Source organism: Geotrypetes seraphini, chromosome 13 (genome assembly GCF_902459505.1).
Source record: "Geotrypetes seraphini chromosome 13, aGeoSer1.1, whole genome shotgun sequence".
In the NCBI taxonomy this organism is placed as follows: domain Eukaryota; kingdom Metazoa; phylum Chordata; class Amphibia; order Gymnophiona; family Dermophiidae; genus Geotrypetes; species Geotrypetes seraphini.
In genome coordinates, this window is record NC_047096.1 from 34,600,142 (window position 1) to 34,616,971 (window position 16,830).

The following is a 16,830-nucleotide window of genomic DNA, read 5'->3' on the forward strand; positions in this document are numbered from 1 at the left end:
ACCTACCAACTACTGATGACATCTCATTTTCTTCCAGATGCTCCTCCTTTAACATCCCTAGTCTAACGGAATTAAAATCTATCATAAATTCTATTAATATAAAAGGCTCTAAGACTGAATCCATTCCTCCTTTTCTACTTAAACGTTTTTTTCATATTTTCGGACCACCAATACATACTTTAGTCAGTGAAAGTTTAACACAAGGCATCATGCCAAGTGATTGGAAACACTCAATTATTCACCCCATCTTAAAAAATCAAAAAATCAGTGCTGGAGATTGTACAAACTATAGACCCATAGCTAATATTCCATTTTTAGCTAAATTGACTGAGAAGGTTGTATTCAATCAGATATCCGACTTCATTGAAAAAACTAATGTCCTTCATCCAAATCAGACAGGCTTTAGACAATATCATTCTACGGAGCATTCCTTAATTGGTATGACAACTTCCATTCACTACTTCTTGGACCACCATCAGTCAGTTCTTTTAGCTTCTTTAGACCTCTCGGCGGCCTTTGATACAATTGACCATGAATTATTAATAGACAGACTTCAATCAATAGGCATCTCAGATCAAGTGTTAGCCTGGTTCCAATCTTATTTCACAAATCGTACTTCTGTTGTCTCCTTTAATAACACAACTTCTGACACTTTCTCCTCTCAGCATGGTATACCTCAAGGTTCCATATTATCCCCACTTTTATTTAATATATTTCTGGCACCTTTGTTGACTTTATGTCAATCCATCGGCTTCACTACATTCGCCTACGCCGACGACATACAACTTTTACATCCAATCGACCCTAATAACTTTTCTGATATAACTCTAATCAATACAAAACTCGAAAAAGTACACCACTGGTTAAACATGAATCGTCTAGCACTAAATATCACTAAATCAAATATACTACTCTTTCCCTGGAAAGATAATCCAACATTTATCTCACCAATTTCCATTCTTGGACTTCCTTTACAAGTGGTACAAAAAACCAAAATTCTCGGAGTTATTCTCGATAACAAACTTTCCTTCCACGACCACATCAATAGCGTCATTAAATCTTCATTTTTCAGACTTAGACAAATACGATCAATCTCTAAATTATTCAATACTGATTCTTTAAAGATACTCATTCATTCTCTCATTATATCCAAATTAGATTATTGCAATGCCCTGTTTAAAGGTATTGCCCAAAAGGAGATCAAGCGTTTGCAGATCATACAAAATACAGCTATCAGACTTATCACAAAAGCTAAAAAATTTGATCATATCACTCCTCTCCTCAAGGAGGCCCATTGGCTCCCTGTGGCCCACAGAATAATCTATAAGCTTTGCTTACTTACATTTAAATCCCTTCTATTTAAATCTCCGGCATTCATTTATAAATTACTAATTCCTTATTCTTCTAACAGAACTTTAAGATCAGATAAACAGCGCTTATTAACAATTCCCTCATTAAAAATAATTAATACACGTCGACAATATATCTTTTCAGTTACAGCGCCCCAAACCTGGAATTCTCTCCCTATCCATTTACGTGAAGAATCTAATTTGGACAAATTCAAAAGTAATCTTAAAACTTTTTTATTTAACGACGCTTTTATTATTTAATTTTATTCGTTTTTTTCTTTTATATCTTTACAAGTTTCAGAATCGATTCATTTTATTGCTAGAATAATTTTTTAATCTTTTCCCCTCTTATCCCACCCATATGTGTTTTCCCTTATTTGTTTTTTTTTACTCTGCTCAAATATATTGTAATTTCTCCCCCTACTTACCCTAATGTTTCCAATTAGTCCTGCAATTAAATTGTTTTGTCGTGTTTGTTTGTCTTTTGTAAATTTTATATATTGTAATTTTAAACATGTGTTAATCGCTTTGAAATTGATAAAGCGATCAATCAAATATATATTAAACTTGGAAACTTGGAAACTTGGAAGGATTGGAAGGAGCTTGAATTTTTAAGCGGGGATGAGAGGTTGTTCCAGAGTTCTGTGGTTCTAAAGGGGAGGGATGTTCCAAGTTTTCCTGTGCGGGATATACCTTTTATAGAGGGGAAAGATAGTTTCAGTTTTTGGGAGGGTCTAGTGGAGTGTGGGTTTGAGGAGTTCCAAAAGAGTGGGATAACGGGAGGAAGGACGCCATGTAGGATCTTGAAGGCTAAGCAGGCACATTTATAGAGGACTCTGGAGTATACTGGGAGCCAGTGAAGCTTGGAGAGGAGTGGGGAGACGTGATCGAACTTGCCTTTTGCGAAAATAAGCTTGGCCGCGGCGTTCTGAATTAGCTGAAGTCTATGGAGGTTTTTCTTAGTTAGGCTTATATAGATGGAGTTACAGTAGTCCAGTCTAGAGAGGATGGTAGATTGAACGAGGACGGCGAAGTGAGAATGATGAAAGCAGGATCTCACTCTCCTCAGCATATGAAGGCTAAAGAAGCATTTTTTTACCAAGGAGTTGAGGTGATCATTGAAGGAGAGAGAGGAGTCTATGACGATGCCTAGGACTTTGCTTGAAAACTCAAGCTGAAGAGTGGGGTCGGACGGTAGTGGGATGGAGGTGGGTAAATGATCTAAAATTGGGCTGAGCCAAAGTAGTTTTGTTTTGGACTCATTCAGTTTCATTTGTACAGATTGGGCCCAGGATTGGAGATTCGTTATACATGTGGATATGTTCTCAGCAAGGTTAGAGAGGTTCGAGTCGGTCTCGAGGAGGATGAGGATGTCATCAGCGTAGGAGTAGAGAGTTTCTAGGGGGGATAGATGGAGGAGTTTCAAAGAGGACATGTAGATGTTGAAAAGGATAGGGGAGAGGGGTGAGCCTTGCGGGACTCCACATTTCGGGTTCCAGGGGGGGGAAGAGGTACCGTTTGTGTTAACGGTGTAGGAGCGGAAGCGTAGAAATTTCGAGAACCAATCTAGGACTGTGGAGCTTATGCCTATTTCAGAGAGTTGGAAGATTAGGATGTCGTGGTGGACGACATTGAAGGCTGCGGAGAGATCGAATTGTAGGAGAACAGCAAATTTGTTGCGAGAATGGAGATGTTGCACCTTAGAGATTAGTGAGGCCAAGAGGGATTCGGTGCTAAAGTTGGGTCTGAAGCCGAATTGGTGGGGTAGGAGAATAGAGAATCTTTCTAGGTAGGATGAGAGTTGGGTGGATATGATGGATTCTAATAACTTGGTTAGGAGAGGGATATTTGCTATAGGACGGTAATTTGATGGCATGGAGGGGTCAAGTTCAGCCTTTTTCAGTAGAGGAGTCAATGAAATGTGTCCCATGTTGGGGGAGAAAAGGCCCGATGTTAGGGCAGAGTTTATGAGTTCGGTGAGGGAAGCGATGGCCTGTGTAGGGATATTCTCGAATAGATAGGAGGGGAAAGGATCCAGAGTGCACTTGCAAGTTTTTAGTTTGAGGCAGTTTGGAGACTTGCGATTCGGAAACAGGCTCGAAGACGGTCCAAGATCTGTCGGCGGGAATGGGGGTGGATATAGGTAAGGTAGGGTTGAGGTCAGTAGAGGTCAGGGAATTGTAGGAGACTGTGGGTGGGAAGGAGGATCTTAGGGTGGTAACCTTTTCATTAAAGAAATTTGCAAGGGCATCGGCTGATAGAGACGGTGGGAGCAAGGATGGGTCTTTTTTTGTAGTTAGGGAGCGCCAGATGTTGAACAGCGCACTGATCTAATTGTTGGATCTAGAGATCTTGTCTCCGAAGAAGTTCTTCCTGGCTTTTTTTAGTGTAGAATTGTAAAGTTTAATATTGACCCTCCAGGTATGTCTATCAGAGGGGGATTTAGATTTTTTCCATTTGCGCTCTAAAGCGCAACATTTCTGTTTCAGTTCTCTGTGAAGAGGTAAGTACCAGGGGGCCTTTCGGGGGTAGGAGATGGTTTTAGTGGATATTGGAGCAAGGGAGTGGTAGGTGGACTCGGAGAGGGCGGTCCAGTTGCGCCAATGGGATTTGGGGTCTGAAGGTCTAGGGTTGGAGGAGAGTTGGTTGAGGAATTTGGACCAGAATAGATTGCTCGAGGTTTTTTTGCGGAAGGTTATGGAATGAGAGGAGTGGGGTGGGGAGTCAAGATGTGACATGAAGATGGGGAGGCAGGTAGTCCCTAAGAAGTGATCGGACCAAGGGACTTGTTCCCAGCGAGTGTCGTCGGTTGAAGTTTTGAAGGCGGTAAGATCAAGGAAAGTGGTGAAGTCTAGAGTGTGCCCTTTTTCGTGGGTTGGAGATGGGGTGGGTGAGGGGAAGCCTAGAGAGGTAAGGAAGTTGTTGAATTCAGTCGTGTCCTTGCTGTTGGTGTCGTCAAGGTGGAGATTGATATCACCAACGATCAGAAGTCTTTGAAATTTAAAGAAGGCATTTGTTATGGTCTCAAAGACGAGATTGGAGGATTTGGTCCAAGGGGTGGGTGGGCGGTATAGTAACAGGATGCCCAATGGGTGGGTGCGGAGTTCGTCATTGACTGAGGCAAGCAAATATTCTAGAGAAGCGTGAGTGCCCGTCTCAAGGAGCTGGACGTCAAAGAAAGATTTGTAGAGGAGTGCTAGACCATCTCCTTTTCGATTGGGTCTGGGGGAGAAGAGGCTGCGAGTGAAACTCCGGGATTGCAATCCTCTGGCCTATCAGAGTCATCTTTACATTTTACTGCTGTAGCTTATACCTACATGTGTCTGTCTCCAGGTTTTAAAAGTTTTATTTTCTGCTGAGACACCCTTGCTGGCTTTGCCTAACTTAGGGGTAGGCAATTCCGGTCCTCAAGAGCCGGAGTCAGGTCAGGTCTTCAGGATATCCACAATAAATATGCATGAGATAGATTTGCATCTCAATGAGGCAGTGCATGCAAATCCATCTCGTACATATTCATTGTGGATATCCTGAAAACCTGACCTGGCTCCGGCTCTTGAGGACCGGAATTGCCTACCCCTGGCTTAATTGCTCTCAACAGCCTCCACTCCTTGAATCACATGACAGGTGATTTTAAAAAAAAAAACAACTGCATACTTAAGAGTGATCCTTGCCAGTCTGGTGGGGACTGCTCACAACTTTGTCGCGAGCAGAAATTTTTTTACTCCTCATCCTCACTGCCTCTTTACAACACTGATACTCTACCTTCGCGCGTGTCCCTCTGTTTTCTAGACTGGTCCACAACCAGGCTTCTTCCCAGTTTCCCTTCCCTCTTCCACTGCTATGACTTCTTTACTTTCCTTCCTGCTGATATTAACCATCTCCAATCTTTCACTTCTCCCTAAGCCACTGAGCACTTTGACACTTCACCCGTCATTCTTTAAACCTACTGCCTATCCCTTCCTCTTATCCTCTACCCTCTTCTCCACTCTAAATATCCTACACATTCTCCCTCTCACCCATGTCGCAGCAGCAGGTGCCCCTCACCTCTCCAACCCTCACCCGTACCTTCCTTCTCATTCTCTTGCTTTCTGCTGGGGACATTAACCCCAATCCTGGTCCTCCCAGCCAACTCTAACGGTCCACCTTACTTCTAAGGGCCAACCCTATTCCTCCCCTTTCTCTTGTGCCTTATGGAATGCCTGCTTCGTTCCTAACAAGCTTGCCTACATACATGATCATCTCTTGATCTCTCCACTTGCTCACACTAACAGAGACTTGGATCTGCCCTGATGACTGCACCTCAGCTGTTGCCCTGTCATGGAGGCTACCTTTTCTCTCACAAGCCTCAGCTGGTTGGTCAAGGAGGAGGTGTGAGGCTACTATTCTCACCCTCTTGCAGATTTCAACCCCTTTTCCCACCACCATCTCAATGCTCTTCCTCCTTTGAAGTCCATTCCATCTGTCTTTATCTGCCATCATGTTTCTATATAATGGTTTCTATGTATCTAAATAATGGTTACTGCGGATGGGCAGACTAGATGGGCCATTTGGCCTTTATCTGCCATCGTCTTTCTATGTTTCTTTTTGCCCCACTACCTCTCCAAGTAGCAGTCATCTACTGACCCACCAATACATCCGCGAATTGGGAGGGAGAAGTGTACAGACAAATTCAAAACAGGATAAAAAAAGAACTGCTCCAACTCACACAGTCACATAGCTCACACCAAAAAAATCCCCACTCTCTGTTTTCTATCTTTTAATCAGTTCTCAGTCCATAAAAGGACATTATCTCCTATCCCATGACTTTCTAATTTCCTCGCTCAACTTTGGCAATACAGTATGTGTAAAAAACCAGCATCATATGAAAAAAAAGCTACATAAGGCAGAGAACCAAATGGAGTCTCCCTCCTTTCTACAGTGAAACTTCCCTCCCTGTACCGCCCACTGCTCTGACGTAACTGCGTCATGGACTCACGCGGGGTCTTGGGCTGGGCCACCTTTAGGCGCTGCTGAACGTCGTTGAACACCAGTGTGGACTCGAGGGGTGGCTGAAGAATCACCGACTTCCAGAAGAGGGTAGCGAAGGCCATGTCTTCCTCCGAGGACCCGGCGAAGATCATGAATTGTTCATCCACCAAACAATTGTCGCTTTCCGCCATCTTCCCGGAAGCATCTGCCGGAATTTGGCGTTGCTAGGTTGCTGAGCAGCGTTGGGCAGCTTTCCCTAAAAATTGAGTTACTTTCAAAGACCAGCTGCGGGAATTTATTATTTTTATTTTTTGCGATTGCGAGTTGCGGATACTTTGTTACAATATATATATATATATATATATATATATATATATATATACGGGGTTTGCGTTTGTTTGGGTTGTGTGTTTTGTTTTTTTAGGAGTGGGGGTGGTAATTCGCTATTGTTCCAAGCCTCAGTCTGGTGTCCCACCACCTCAGTATGCATTTCAAGCCTTATTTTGATGCTCCAGTAGTCGCTCTCTGTGCGTTCCAAGCCTCACTCTGGCGTCGCTACCTACTTTCTCTGATTGCTGTTAGCCATTTAGGGAGGCGGAGCTTGGAATTGAGAAATCAACGTGAAAGGGCAAAGTGTTTCTTTTGCACAAAGAAAACTGATTTCCAGTAGTTGTTGCTTCAGACGTCTCAAGAGAACTAAAGAAGGCTAAATATCTTTCTTGTAATATAGTATTGTTTTATGTACAGATTTAATTGGTTTAGACATTAGAAAAAAAGGAAGGTGCTGGAAACTGCTAGGTGTAAAGTGGAAAGTGTGGGAGTTATGACAGTCATACTGAGGCTTTGCATTAGAGAATACATAGGGACAAATTTGTCCCCATTTCCGCAGGAAAGTTTTGTCTGGTTTTCGATCAGGATTTAGTACGGAAATAGTACTGGCCTCATTAATTGATCACATTCATACCTTGTTTAAAGCGGGCTCAAGTGCAATAATCTTACAACTTGACTTGAGCAGTGCTTTTGACTTGGTTGACCATGACATTTTATTATCATGTTTGGATTCTATTGGAATCTCAGGAAAGGTATGGAATTGGTTCCAAGGTTTCCTTAAAAAAATAGGTCTTATCAGGTTGTTAGTGCTGGTCAGTTGTCCACTTGGTGGGTAAACGAAAGTGGGGTTTCTCAAGGGTCACCACTTTTGCCAACTCTATTTAATATATACTTAGCACCATTGGGTAATTTTCCTTATAGTTTACAAGTAAAAAACAAATTTCATTTACACAGATGATATTTCAATATTGATCCCTTTAACTGCATTTACACCAGAAATTTTAAATCATATTTCTTTATTTCTTTCTTGCACAAGTGGAATTCTGGACTTCTAGTTTCAAATTGAAATTGAATCCAGATAAATCAAAGTTTTTTCTGGCTAGCCCTAATGATAAGCTTACTGAAACGATGTTGATGGTAAATGGTCAAACCTATCCAATAGTCCCTACTTTAAAAATATTAGGAGTTACATTAGATTGTACTTTATCATTAGATTATTGTAGATCATTATTATTTGGGTGCTCATAAAAAAACAACTAGTCGATTAAGATTAATTCAAAACACAGCTATTCATTTGATTTTTAATTTAAAAAAACATGATCACATCAGCTTATATTATCAAAAACTTCACTGGTTGCCTTTCAAGGCTAGAGTGTTGCTTACATTTGGATGTATTTGCTGTAAAGTTTTATTTGGGTTAGCTCCATCTTATCTTGTTGCTCATTTTAGATTTTTTAAATGTAAAAAAAAATATACGTAGAACCGGTTGGTTTTATTTTCCTTCAGCAAAAGCATGCCATTTTAAAAAATTTTTTGATAGGACACTGGCTTTTCAAGCAGGAGTAATGAATTCATGCTTGAATGCTCTTATTACTCCAGCCCTCACCATCAATTTCGGAAAGATTTTAAAACTTATCTATTTAAACAATACAATATTTAACAGATTTAAAATTATTATGATAGGTGGATTTTTATTATTTTTATGGAGTAAGGTTTAGTATAAATCATGTTTTATTGGTATGGAGTAAGGTTTAAAGTTGCTTATCTATTTTAGTATAAATAATCAGTATTGTGCATATTTTATTTTCAATAAGTTAGGGTTGTACTTTGTTAGTCAGTATCGTTTATTGAATTGTGTTATTTCCTTTTATAAGACATTGTTATTTGGATCTGTATTTTAATTACTTAATGTAATTATTATTGTGTAAACTGACAAGAACTGATGGTTTGGTATATAAAAAAAAAATAAAAAATAAACTATTATTCCTGTAAGCTCTGCCTTAATTGCACAAGCCTCAAACACTTATGATTTTAAAGTGTTTGAGTCTTGTACAGATGAAGACAAAACTTACAGGAATGGAGCAGGGACAGGAAAAGACCTCTTTGGGACGGGAAATAAGTTCCCATGGGGATGGGAAAAAATTTGTCCCTGTGTTATTCTCTACTTTGCATGTCATTTGCCGCTCTTTGTAGTGTAGAAACTCACACTGGTCTGGTTTTCAGCGCGGAAAGAGAGACTACTGGGAAAGCTAAGTATGAGAGCACTAAAAGGTTTGAACCCTTCTTTGCTTTTTTTTTTTTTTAAGTAACCTGGAAGCAGTTTTCAGCTATGTTGCATTCATGCAGGAGAGTGCACTTGATGCTTGGGATGCTTATGGCTCCCTATGCTGCATTTTTCCTCTGGGAGGCTGTAAACAAGGCTGGTCCAACCATTAGTTAAGACTAGGCAATCATCTAGGGCAGCAGCTCATCAGTGTGCACTTTTACATGCTGCTACTACTATGTCATTTCTATAGCGCTGCAAGATATACCCAGTGCTGTACATTAAAGTGTAAAAGACAAATCCCTACTCGATAGAGCTTACAGATTATTCAGAGCAGACAAGGACAAATAGGGGCTAGGGAATTTCTCAAAGAGGAAATGATAAAACAGACATGGGTACTTAAGTAAGTAAAGAGTCGGGAGTTGAAAATCAGGTACTGTACTTCAGATTTGAACATGTTAGTCCAGTTTTAAGGAAGCTGTATTAGTTACCTATCAAACTTAGAATTCAGTATAAAGTGTGTTTAATTTTTCAGAGTTTGTATTTTGAAATGCCCATGTATTTTAAAAAAGTGATGCAGATAAATGAATCTAAAAAGATCTTTAAGAATCAATTGTGAAAAGATAGTGATACCTGATTTGAGAGCGATAAAACATGCAGTCGCTGTTAATAGTGCTTTTTCATTTGCAGGACCACAATTATGGAATACATTTCCGGGTACGTTATGAGGTTATATTACTCTTCAGCAGTTTAAGAAACATTTGAAAACTTATTTGTTTATGCAGGCCTTTTTGATTACTTAAGCCTGGATGCACTAAAGATAATCGCTAATACCGACTGAATCGCTGTTGGCTGATTGTGGATGAGCGATCGATGCACAATCGAGTTGACATGCATACTGAAAAAACACCATGAACACCTTCTCGCACACCAAGCAGCATTATGGGGTAAAGAACTAGATCAATTACTTTCACCCACTACTTATGAGGAATTTAGGAAAAGTCCAAAAACAAATCTTTTCCTAAAGCATCTAGACAACTGATCCACTCTTTCTCTCCCCTCAATAGCGATTAACTTGTCCTATTGATCACTTTCTCCTTAACAATGAATTTCATGTCCTATTACTCTCTTTCTTCTACCCTCTTAAAAGTCAGTCAATTTGTACCTTTACTTAATCTTTTGTAAACCGCATAGAACTTCACGGTACTGCGGTATATAAGCTGTTATTATTATTATAATTTGATCGGAGTCTCGCTCGAATTTCATCCGATTGATTGCTGTGAGAGCGATTTAAACACACGCACAAAATATTCCTGTTGGTTCATGCTGCAATGTATACATGTGCCTGTTGTACGTCTGTCATAGGCATGGTTTATTTGTGCGCGTCATACATCATCAGTGCACATTGAAGGCGTTGGCTGCAAAGCATTGTTGTCGTGAAATGCAATATAAGGAAAGCTGGTAGAGATTTCCCTTCTTTTGGGAACTGTTGGAAGTAGCTGTTCGAAGCTGTTGGACAGAGCTGTTGAAAGGAGTTCAAAGGTGGTGTCGGAAGGAGCTATTAAAAACTGTTGGATGGCATTGTTGTAAAAGCAAGCCGTGAGGGGGCATTTATACTTTTCCATCCTGTTTTCTGTTTACCTTTTTTCTTATTGGTTTTATAGTATAACTTCAATACAGATTCTATTGCTTTCAAGGCTGAAGAGTCAGCAAGGATCGTGAGCGACTAGCCTTTAACCAATTGTTCTTTTTTGGATCGGTAAACCCAATCGCTATTTCTTCTGCTAGCACAGTGTATCGCAAACTGTGTGCTGCGTCACACTAGTGTGTCTTTTGAGATTTTAAGTGTGCCGCGGCTCACAGGGCAGGAAGAGAGGCTCTTGCGCCTGTGACAGCTGACTTCTATCATCGTGTGCGTATCTGCTGGGACTCCTGCCTTCCTCGTCTCCACGGCCCCGGACCAGCAGCGGCAGCTCTGTGTGCTTTTAGCTTCGGCATATAGCTGCCACTAGCAATAGTTTAGCCTGGTTTCATTAGGCAGCCTCGGGGGCCTTTGCTAGGCCGGCCGCATCGCATCATCGAAATGGGCCAGCCTAGCAAAGGGAGATGGACTGCAGGGGACAGAAAGGAAGAAGGAAAAGAGAAATGTTACACTGGGGGGAGGGGGGAGGAGAGATGACTAAAAAAGGGAGAGATATCAGACCAGGGGATAGAAGGGAAGGAGGGGAGACTGATAGCGCTATAGAAATAATAATAAAAGTACTGTAGTAAAGAGCTATGCCAGATTATGGGAAGGAGAGGAGAGAGATGCCAGACTGGGAAGGGGGGAAAGGAAGGATAGAGATGTCGGACCACTAGGGGGGAAGGAGAGAGATGTCAGACCATAGAAATAGGGAGGGAAAGAGAGAGAGATAGTAGATTTTGAGAAGAAAGTAGAAAAATGGAAATATTGAATGTTAAGTTAATTCCAAAGAAGGATGCAAGGCAGAAAGTGAAGATAGAGAGAAAAACAGTGAATGGATAAGAAGGCCCTGGAAACATAGTTAAAAGCACATAAAAATAAAGTCACCAGACAACAAAGGTAGGGAAAATGATTTTATATATAGTAATTGAAATGTCAGTTTTGAAAATTTATATCTGCTGTGTATATTGTGTGTATATGAAAAATGAATGGAAAAAAATTACATTACAATTAGTAAAGAGGGTGGGATCTGGAGAAGAGCTTAGGTGGGTCTAGGGTAGAGTTTGGGAGGTCTGTGGTTGGGGATACTCAGTTGATATTTGTTCGACTTCCCTGCTGACACGCCCTACTGGCATTTCAGGGCCTGTCTGGAGGGCCTCTGCACATGCACGGATGTCGGCATGATGATGTCATGCATGTTCGTGATGTCATCACGGCGAGATCTGCACACTTCTGGGTACCTCAAACCGTGGCCACTACCTTTAGTGTGCCCTGACTCAAAAAAGTTTGAGAGACACTGTGCTAGCAGAAGCCATTTTATGCTTCAATCACTCACCTACTTTGCTTGGCATTTTAATACTAATCCCCTCATTTGCATGCTCGGATCAGAGAATGAGTGATTGCTCAGAAAAACATACGGCTAGCAGTTTTGTGCATTGGTTCAGGAAATCCAAATGTTTTTGCCTACAGTGTGTGGCGCAGCGGTTGGAGCTACAGCCTCAGCACCCTGGGGTTGTGGGTTCAAACCCTACGCTGCTCCTTGTGACCCTGGGCAAGTCACTCAGTCCTCCATAGCCCCAGGTACGTTAGATGGATTGTGAGCCCACCGGGACAGATAGGGAAAATGCTTGAGTACCTGATTGTAAAACCGCTTAGATAAACGTGAAACTTTACCACAGATCTCATTTTATGCAGAGGAGCTTATTACTAGTGTGACCATATGGCTCCAGAAAAAAGGGGACGGATTGAGACATCCGGGATTTACTTTCATTGAAAGCAACCAAGATGTCTCAATCTGTTCTCCTTACTTCCATTGCTTTCAATGGAAGTAAAACCTGGATGTCTCAATCCGTCCCCTTTTTTCTGGAGCCATATGGTCACACTACTTATTACTAATGCACATTTTAATAGCATTAACACTTGCTAATATAGTAGTGCACTTTAGTATATACATATAGATCAAAATGTAAGGACAAGACATATTTGGTTGGTGCAACTGGTCTCATATGTTCAGAATGAGAATCTCTAATCATTCAGATACTGTTACAGTATAACAACTGTAACATTTCTGTGATGATTACAAAGAATTAAAAACAAAGGGGTCCTTTTATCAAGCCGTGCTAGCGTGGTTAGCGCGTCAGACATTTCATCACGCGCTAACCCCCGCAGCCGGCTAAAAAAAGGAATGCCTGCTCAATGCAGGCGTTAGCGGCTAGCGCGGCAGGCGGTTTAATGCACATTAAACCCCTACCGCAGCTTGATAAAAGGACCCCAAAGTGTTGCAACCCCCAGAAATAAAAGGACATGGACATATGCCAATCTACTAGTACTTGCCAGCAGTTGTGTCTGAGAATGCCAATAGGGCCATTCACTTTGAGGCCTTTTTCCTAAAGCTTAGCATCCACTAAATGCTAAGAAGCCCATTTGGTATAAAATGGACTTTTTAGTATTTAGCACATGTTAAGCTTTAGTAAAAGGACCTCTTGTAAGCTAAGAGTCCCTTTTACAAAGCTGCAGTAGCGAGACCCAGCAGAGCAAATGCGATGCAGCCTATAGGAATTGAATGGACTACATTGCATTTGCCATGCAGGAATTGCTACCATGGCTTTGTAAAAGGGGCCCTAAGGCCCTTATTATATAAAGTCCACCTAAAGTTAGATGCCAAGCTAAGTACTGCTTCTATAAAATGTAGGCACCCATTATAGAATCACTAGTGTTTAAGCCCGTTACATTAATGGGTGCTAGAATATATATCTGTCTGTCTTTCTGTCTCTCTCCCTGCCCCTGTCTCTTTCTTTCTGTCTCTCTCCCTGCCCCTTTCTTCCTGTCTGTCTTTTTCCCTGGCCCCTGTCTGTCTGTCTTTCTTGCTTTCTGTATCTCTTCCTGGCCCCCGTCTGTCTCTCTTCCTGCCCTGTGTCTTTCGTTCTCGTGCGCTGCCTGCCTGTCTTTCTGTCTCTCCGTGGCCCCCCAGCCTGCCTGCCTTTGTCTTTTTCTGTGGCCCCCCTTCTGTCTCCCCCCCCAAAAGCAAACCAAGATTGCTCCCTGCTCCCCAGCACCCTCCTCCACACCGCTCTCTGGCCCCCTTTCCCTCTCCCCCCAACTTTCCTGTGCAGCAGCAGCATTTCCCTCCCACCCTTCCCTGTGCAGCAGCAGCATTCCCCCCCCCTTCCCTGTGCAGCAGCATTTCTGTTTGTTTCTGGCCGGCTCCCTTACAGTCCCTTGCCGAAGTTATTTTTTAGTTTAAAGCTGCCGCGGTGGCTCCTTTCACGATTCGTGGCCTGCGTCGGAAGCCTTCTCTCTTGACGTGACATCAGAGAGGCTTCCGATGCAGGTGCAGCTCGCAGAACAGTATTTGGAGGCCGCAAGTTTGAGACCGCTGTGTTAGATGGAGGGAGGGGGGGAGTCGCCTTTGTGGTCACTGCCTCCGTACATCCCTGCTTAAGGTGCCTCCGCATGTGCAGAAGAAACCATCACTGACTCCTACTGCGCATGCGAAGCCACAAAGTTACGTATCACAGACGCAGGTATCACAGAGTGTGAAGTGTGCATGTGCACTTAGGGTTTTATTATGATAGATGCTTGGCATCCTAACATTTAAGTGTCACCAATGTATGCCAGTTTTCTATATCTAAAGTTAGGTGCCAGTATCAGAGCCTAACGGTACCTAATTCACAAAGAGGCACCTAACTTAAAAACACACCCATAATTTGCCCCTTTTAGTGTGGGTGCTTTGGGCTAGGTGCCTATTTTTTATAGAATCAAATTTTTTGAGTTAGGTGCTTAACTTTCAATTAAGTCCAATTAAAGCCAATTGCGAGGTGTTGAGTACCAAAATCAGCAATGATTAACCTATATCGGTGCCTAACTTTAGGCGGCCTTTATAGAATCGGGGCCTAAGTTGTTTACAGGGAGTGTTCCCCTAGGCAAATGTATGTCCTGTGCAAGTGAATTTCAGTTAACAGCATCTATTCTGGGTTCAGAATCTGGTGTATGGAACTTTTTTTAAAATTGTTTTAATGAAATTAAATCTAAAAACCACAAATAAGATGGGAAAAAACCAAAAATGTAAAATTCTTGGATCCAAGATTCTTCCCTTCCATTTGTCAGAAAATCAACAGTGCCTTTTTAAAATTTCTGCTGTACGACGACAAAATCACTGGTTTTGGGCCACTGACACTATTTCCTATTGTATGGGTGGGGCAGGAGTGGTTGAGGATTGCTCTTGCCCTATAAATGAAGTAAAGTGCTGGCTGGCAGAAGAATTTGATATTATTTTCATGACAGGATAGGATTTAATTGTGAAAATGAAATTAATGAGATTTTCTTCTTAAAAATGAAAAACGTCATGTTCGGTATCCAAAGAAACACATCCCTAGATTCTAGCGCTGATCAGCAGTGTATTTAGAATCCACAATTGCTAAATATTGGCTACTTAATGTCTAGATATTTTATGACTTTAAATACAAAGGTAGTAAACAATGTAGTGATTTTTGGGATCTTCAGACTGCCAATCGAGTACTAGTAACATGATTGGACTGCAATCCTCATTGATCCCTATTCCCTTAATATGTTATTTTTCATTCTTATTCAGCATTTTATTTAGATTTTCTTTGTATAAACCATTCTTAAGTACAGTGCCACCTCTCCTGATGAGACCCGTTTCAATACGTCATCAGGGAAACGAGGTGTGACAAAAAACTAAGGTCAGTGCAATAGTTTGTTGTCACACCTCATTTCGGAAGAGGTGGTGCTGTACTTAAGATACAGTAAGTTTATCTCCTTTTTGTAAGAATGGTTTATATACAGAAAATCTAAATAAAATGCTGAATAGGAATGAATAATAAGATATTAAGTGTATTTAGAATGGCAGATTTTGGGAAATGGTGTTAGGAGCCTGGGGTGAGCGCTCTTCTCTCAATAAACAAATGCTCTTTCAGAGTATTAGGTAGTGTCATGCTGCCGCAGGAGGCAAACTCAGTTTTAATATTTAAAAGTCCCATAGCCGTTTTTGGCTTATAATAAAATAGTGTAACTAATGATGGCAGAAAAAGTACAAATTGACTCGTCTGCCATTTTTGAGGTAGATGGATTGCACATGGGACTATATATGCTCAACACAAAATACTCTTCTGGCTTTTTTCCCATTTTGTAACACTTTCTGCCTTCCTCATTGCTGTGAATCCTTGGTTGGAAACTATGACCCTTTCTGAAATCCGGTACATGTGAACCTTGAATCTAACCACTAGGTGTCACTATTGTGCAATAGCTGAAATAGCTTCTGGCCAGGGGCTGTGAACATAGGCTTAGTATGAACCCCAGCTTTTCTGAGGAATGGAAGACTTGATCCAGGAATTAAACCCAGGTGTGTCATAGAATATGTCGGGATACAGCCACTGAATGATAAGATCAGCCCTGAAGAAAGAAATTGTTCAACTTGTTTAATAATTGCTTTTATTAAAGCTGTGGAGTTTGAGTTGGAAGCAGTTTTGGATGGGGTCAGAGACTCTAAAAATGTTACATACTCCAGCTTCAAAAAAAAAAAAAATAATAATAAACCAACCATAATGTATGATGCATTGATAATTTTATACTTATATATACTAGGGCTGTACTGAATATGCGATTCAATTCAGCTGCAAATAGTGCTTAAGACTAGTATTTATACCTATTCTTGAAAAAACTGCACTGGGTACTAATATTCTATAGCAGGGCTGCCCAAGTCCAGTCCTCGAGATCTACTGGCAGGCCAGGTTTCCAGGATATCCACAATGAACATGCATGAGAGAGATTTGCATACCAAGAAGGCAGTGCAGGCAACTCTCTCTCATGCATATTCATTGTGGATATCCTGAAAACCTGGCCTGCCAGTAGACCTTGAGGGCCGGACTTGGGCAGCCCTGTTCTACAGGGTCAAATATAAAACTTTCTCTACAGTCTTCCCAAAGAGCATCCTTAACTGTATCCTAACCAAAGGAAACCTACCAGTAAGCCTTCTCAGGAGCCACTGTCATACTTCAAAATTCATACTCTGAAGGTTTTGCCTAAAATGGTTGTGGCAACTGACCAGTCACTGACACCACACCAGAAGTAACTTGGTATACACACACCTTATTCATTCTGTCTTGATCCCGATGCCTTTGTCTTACCCATCTTGTCTACCAATATGGCCAATCTACTGCCTTTTAAGATGTTTCATTTGAATTGTGCTGTCTTAATGTGTATGATACTGTCACTATCAT

The 16,830-nt window shown here is 41.3% G+C and overlaps 1 protein-coding gene across 9 annotated transcripts in view; it reads right to left on the reverse strand.

Annotated features, from left to right (window-relative positions):
- C13H11orf88 (chromosome 13 C11orf88 homolog) overlaps positions 1–16,830 on the reverse strand; it is an 81,945-nt gene that overhangs the window by 46,529 nt on the left and 18,586 nt on the right. For 2 of the 9 annotated variants that reach the window (XM_033918781.1, XM_033918784.1), the window contains exon 1: positions 6,325–6,810. The exons of 4 other annotated variants lie outside the window; for them this stretch is intronic. In XM_033918781.1, the coding sequence (XP_033774672.1) occupies positions 6,325–6,508 (184 nt within the window). In that variant the 5' untranslated portion in view covers positions 6,509–6,810. Of the gene's footprint in view, positions 1–6,324; positions 6,811–16,830 lie in introns of those variants that run through there. 3 more of the 9 variants (XM_033918782.1, XM_033918785.1, XM_033918783.1) reach the window with 2 other exon arrangements.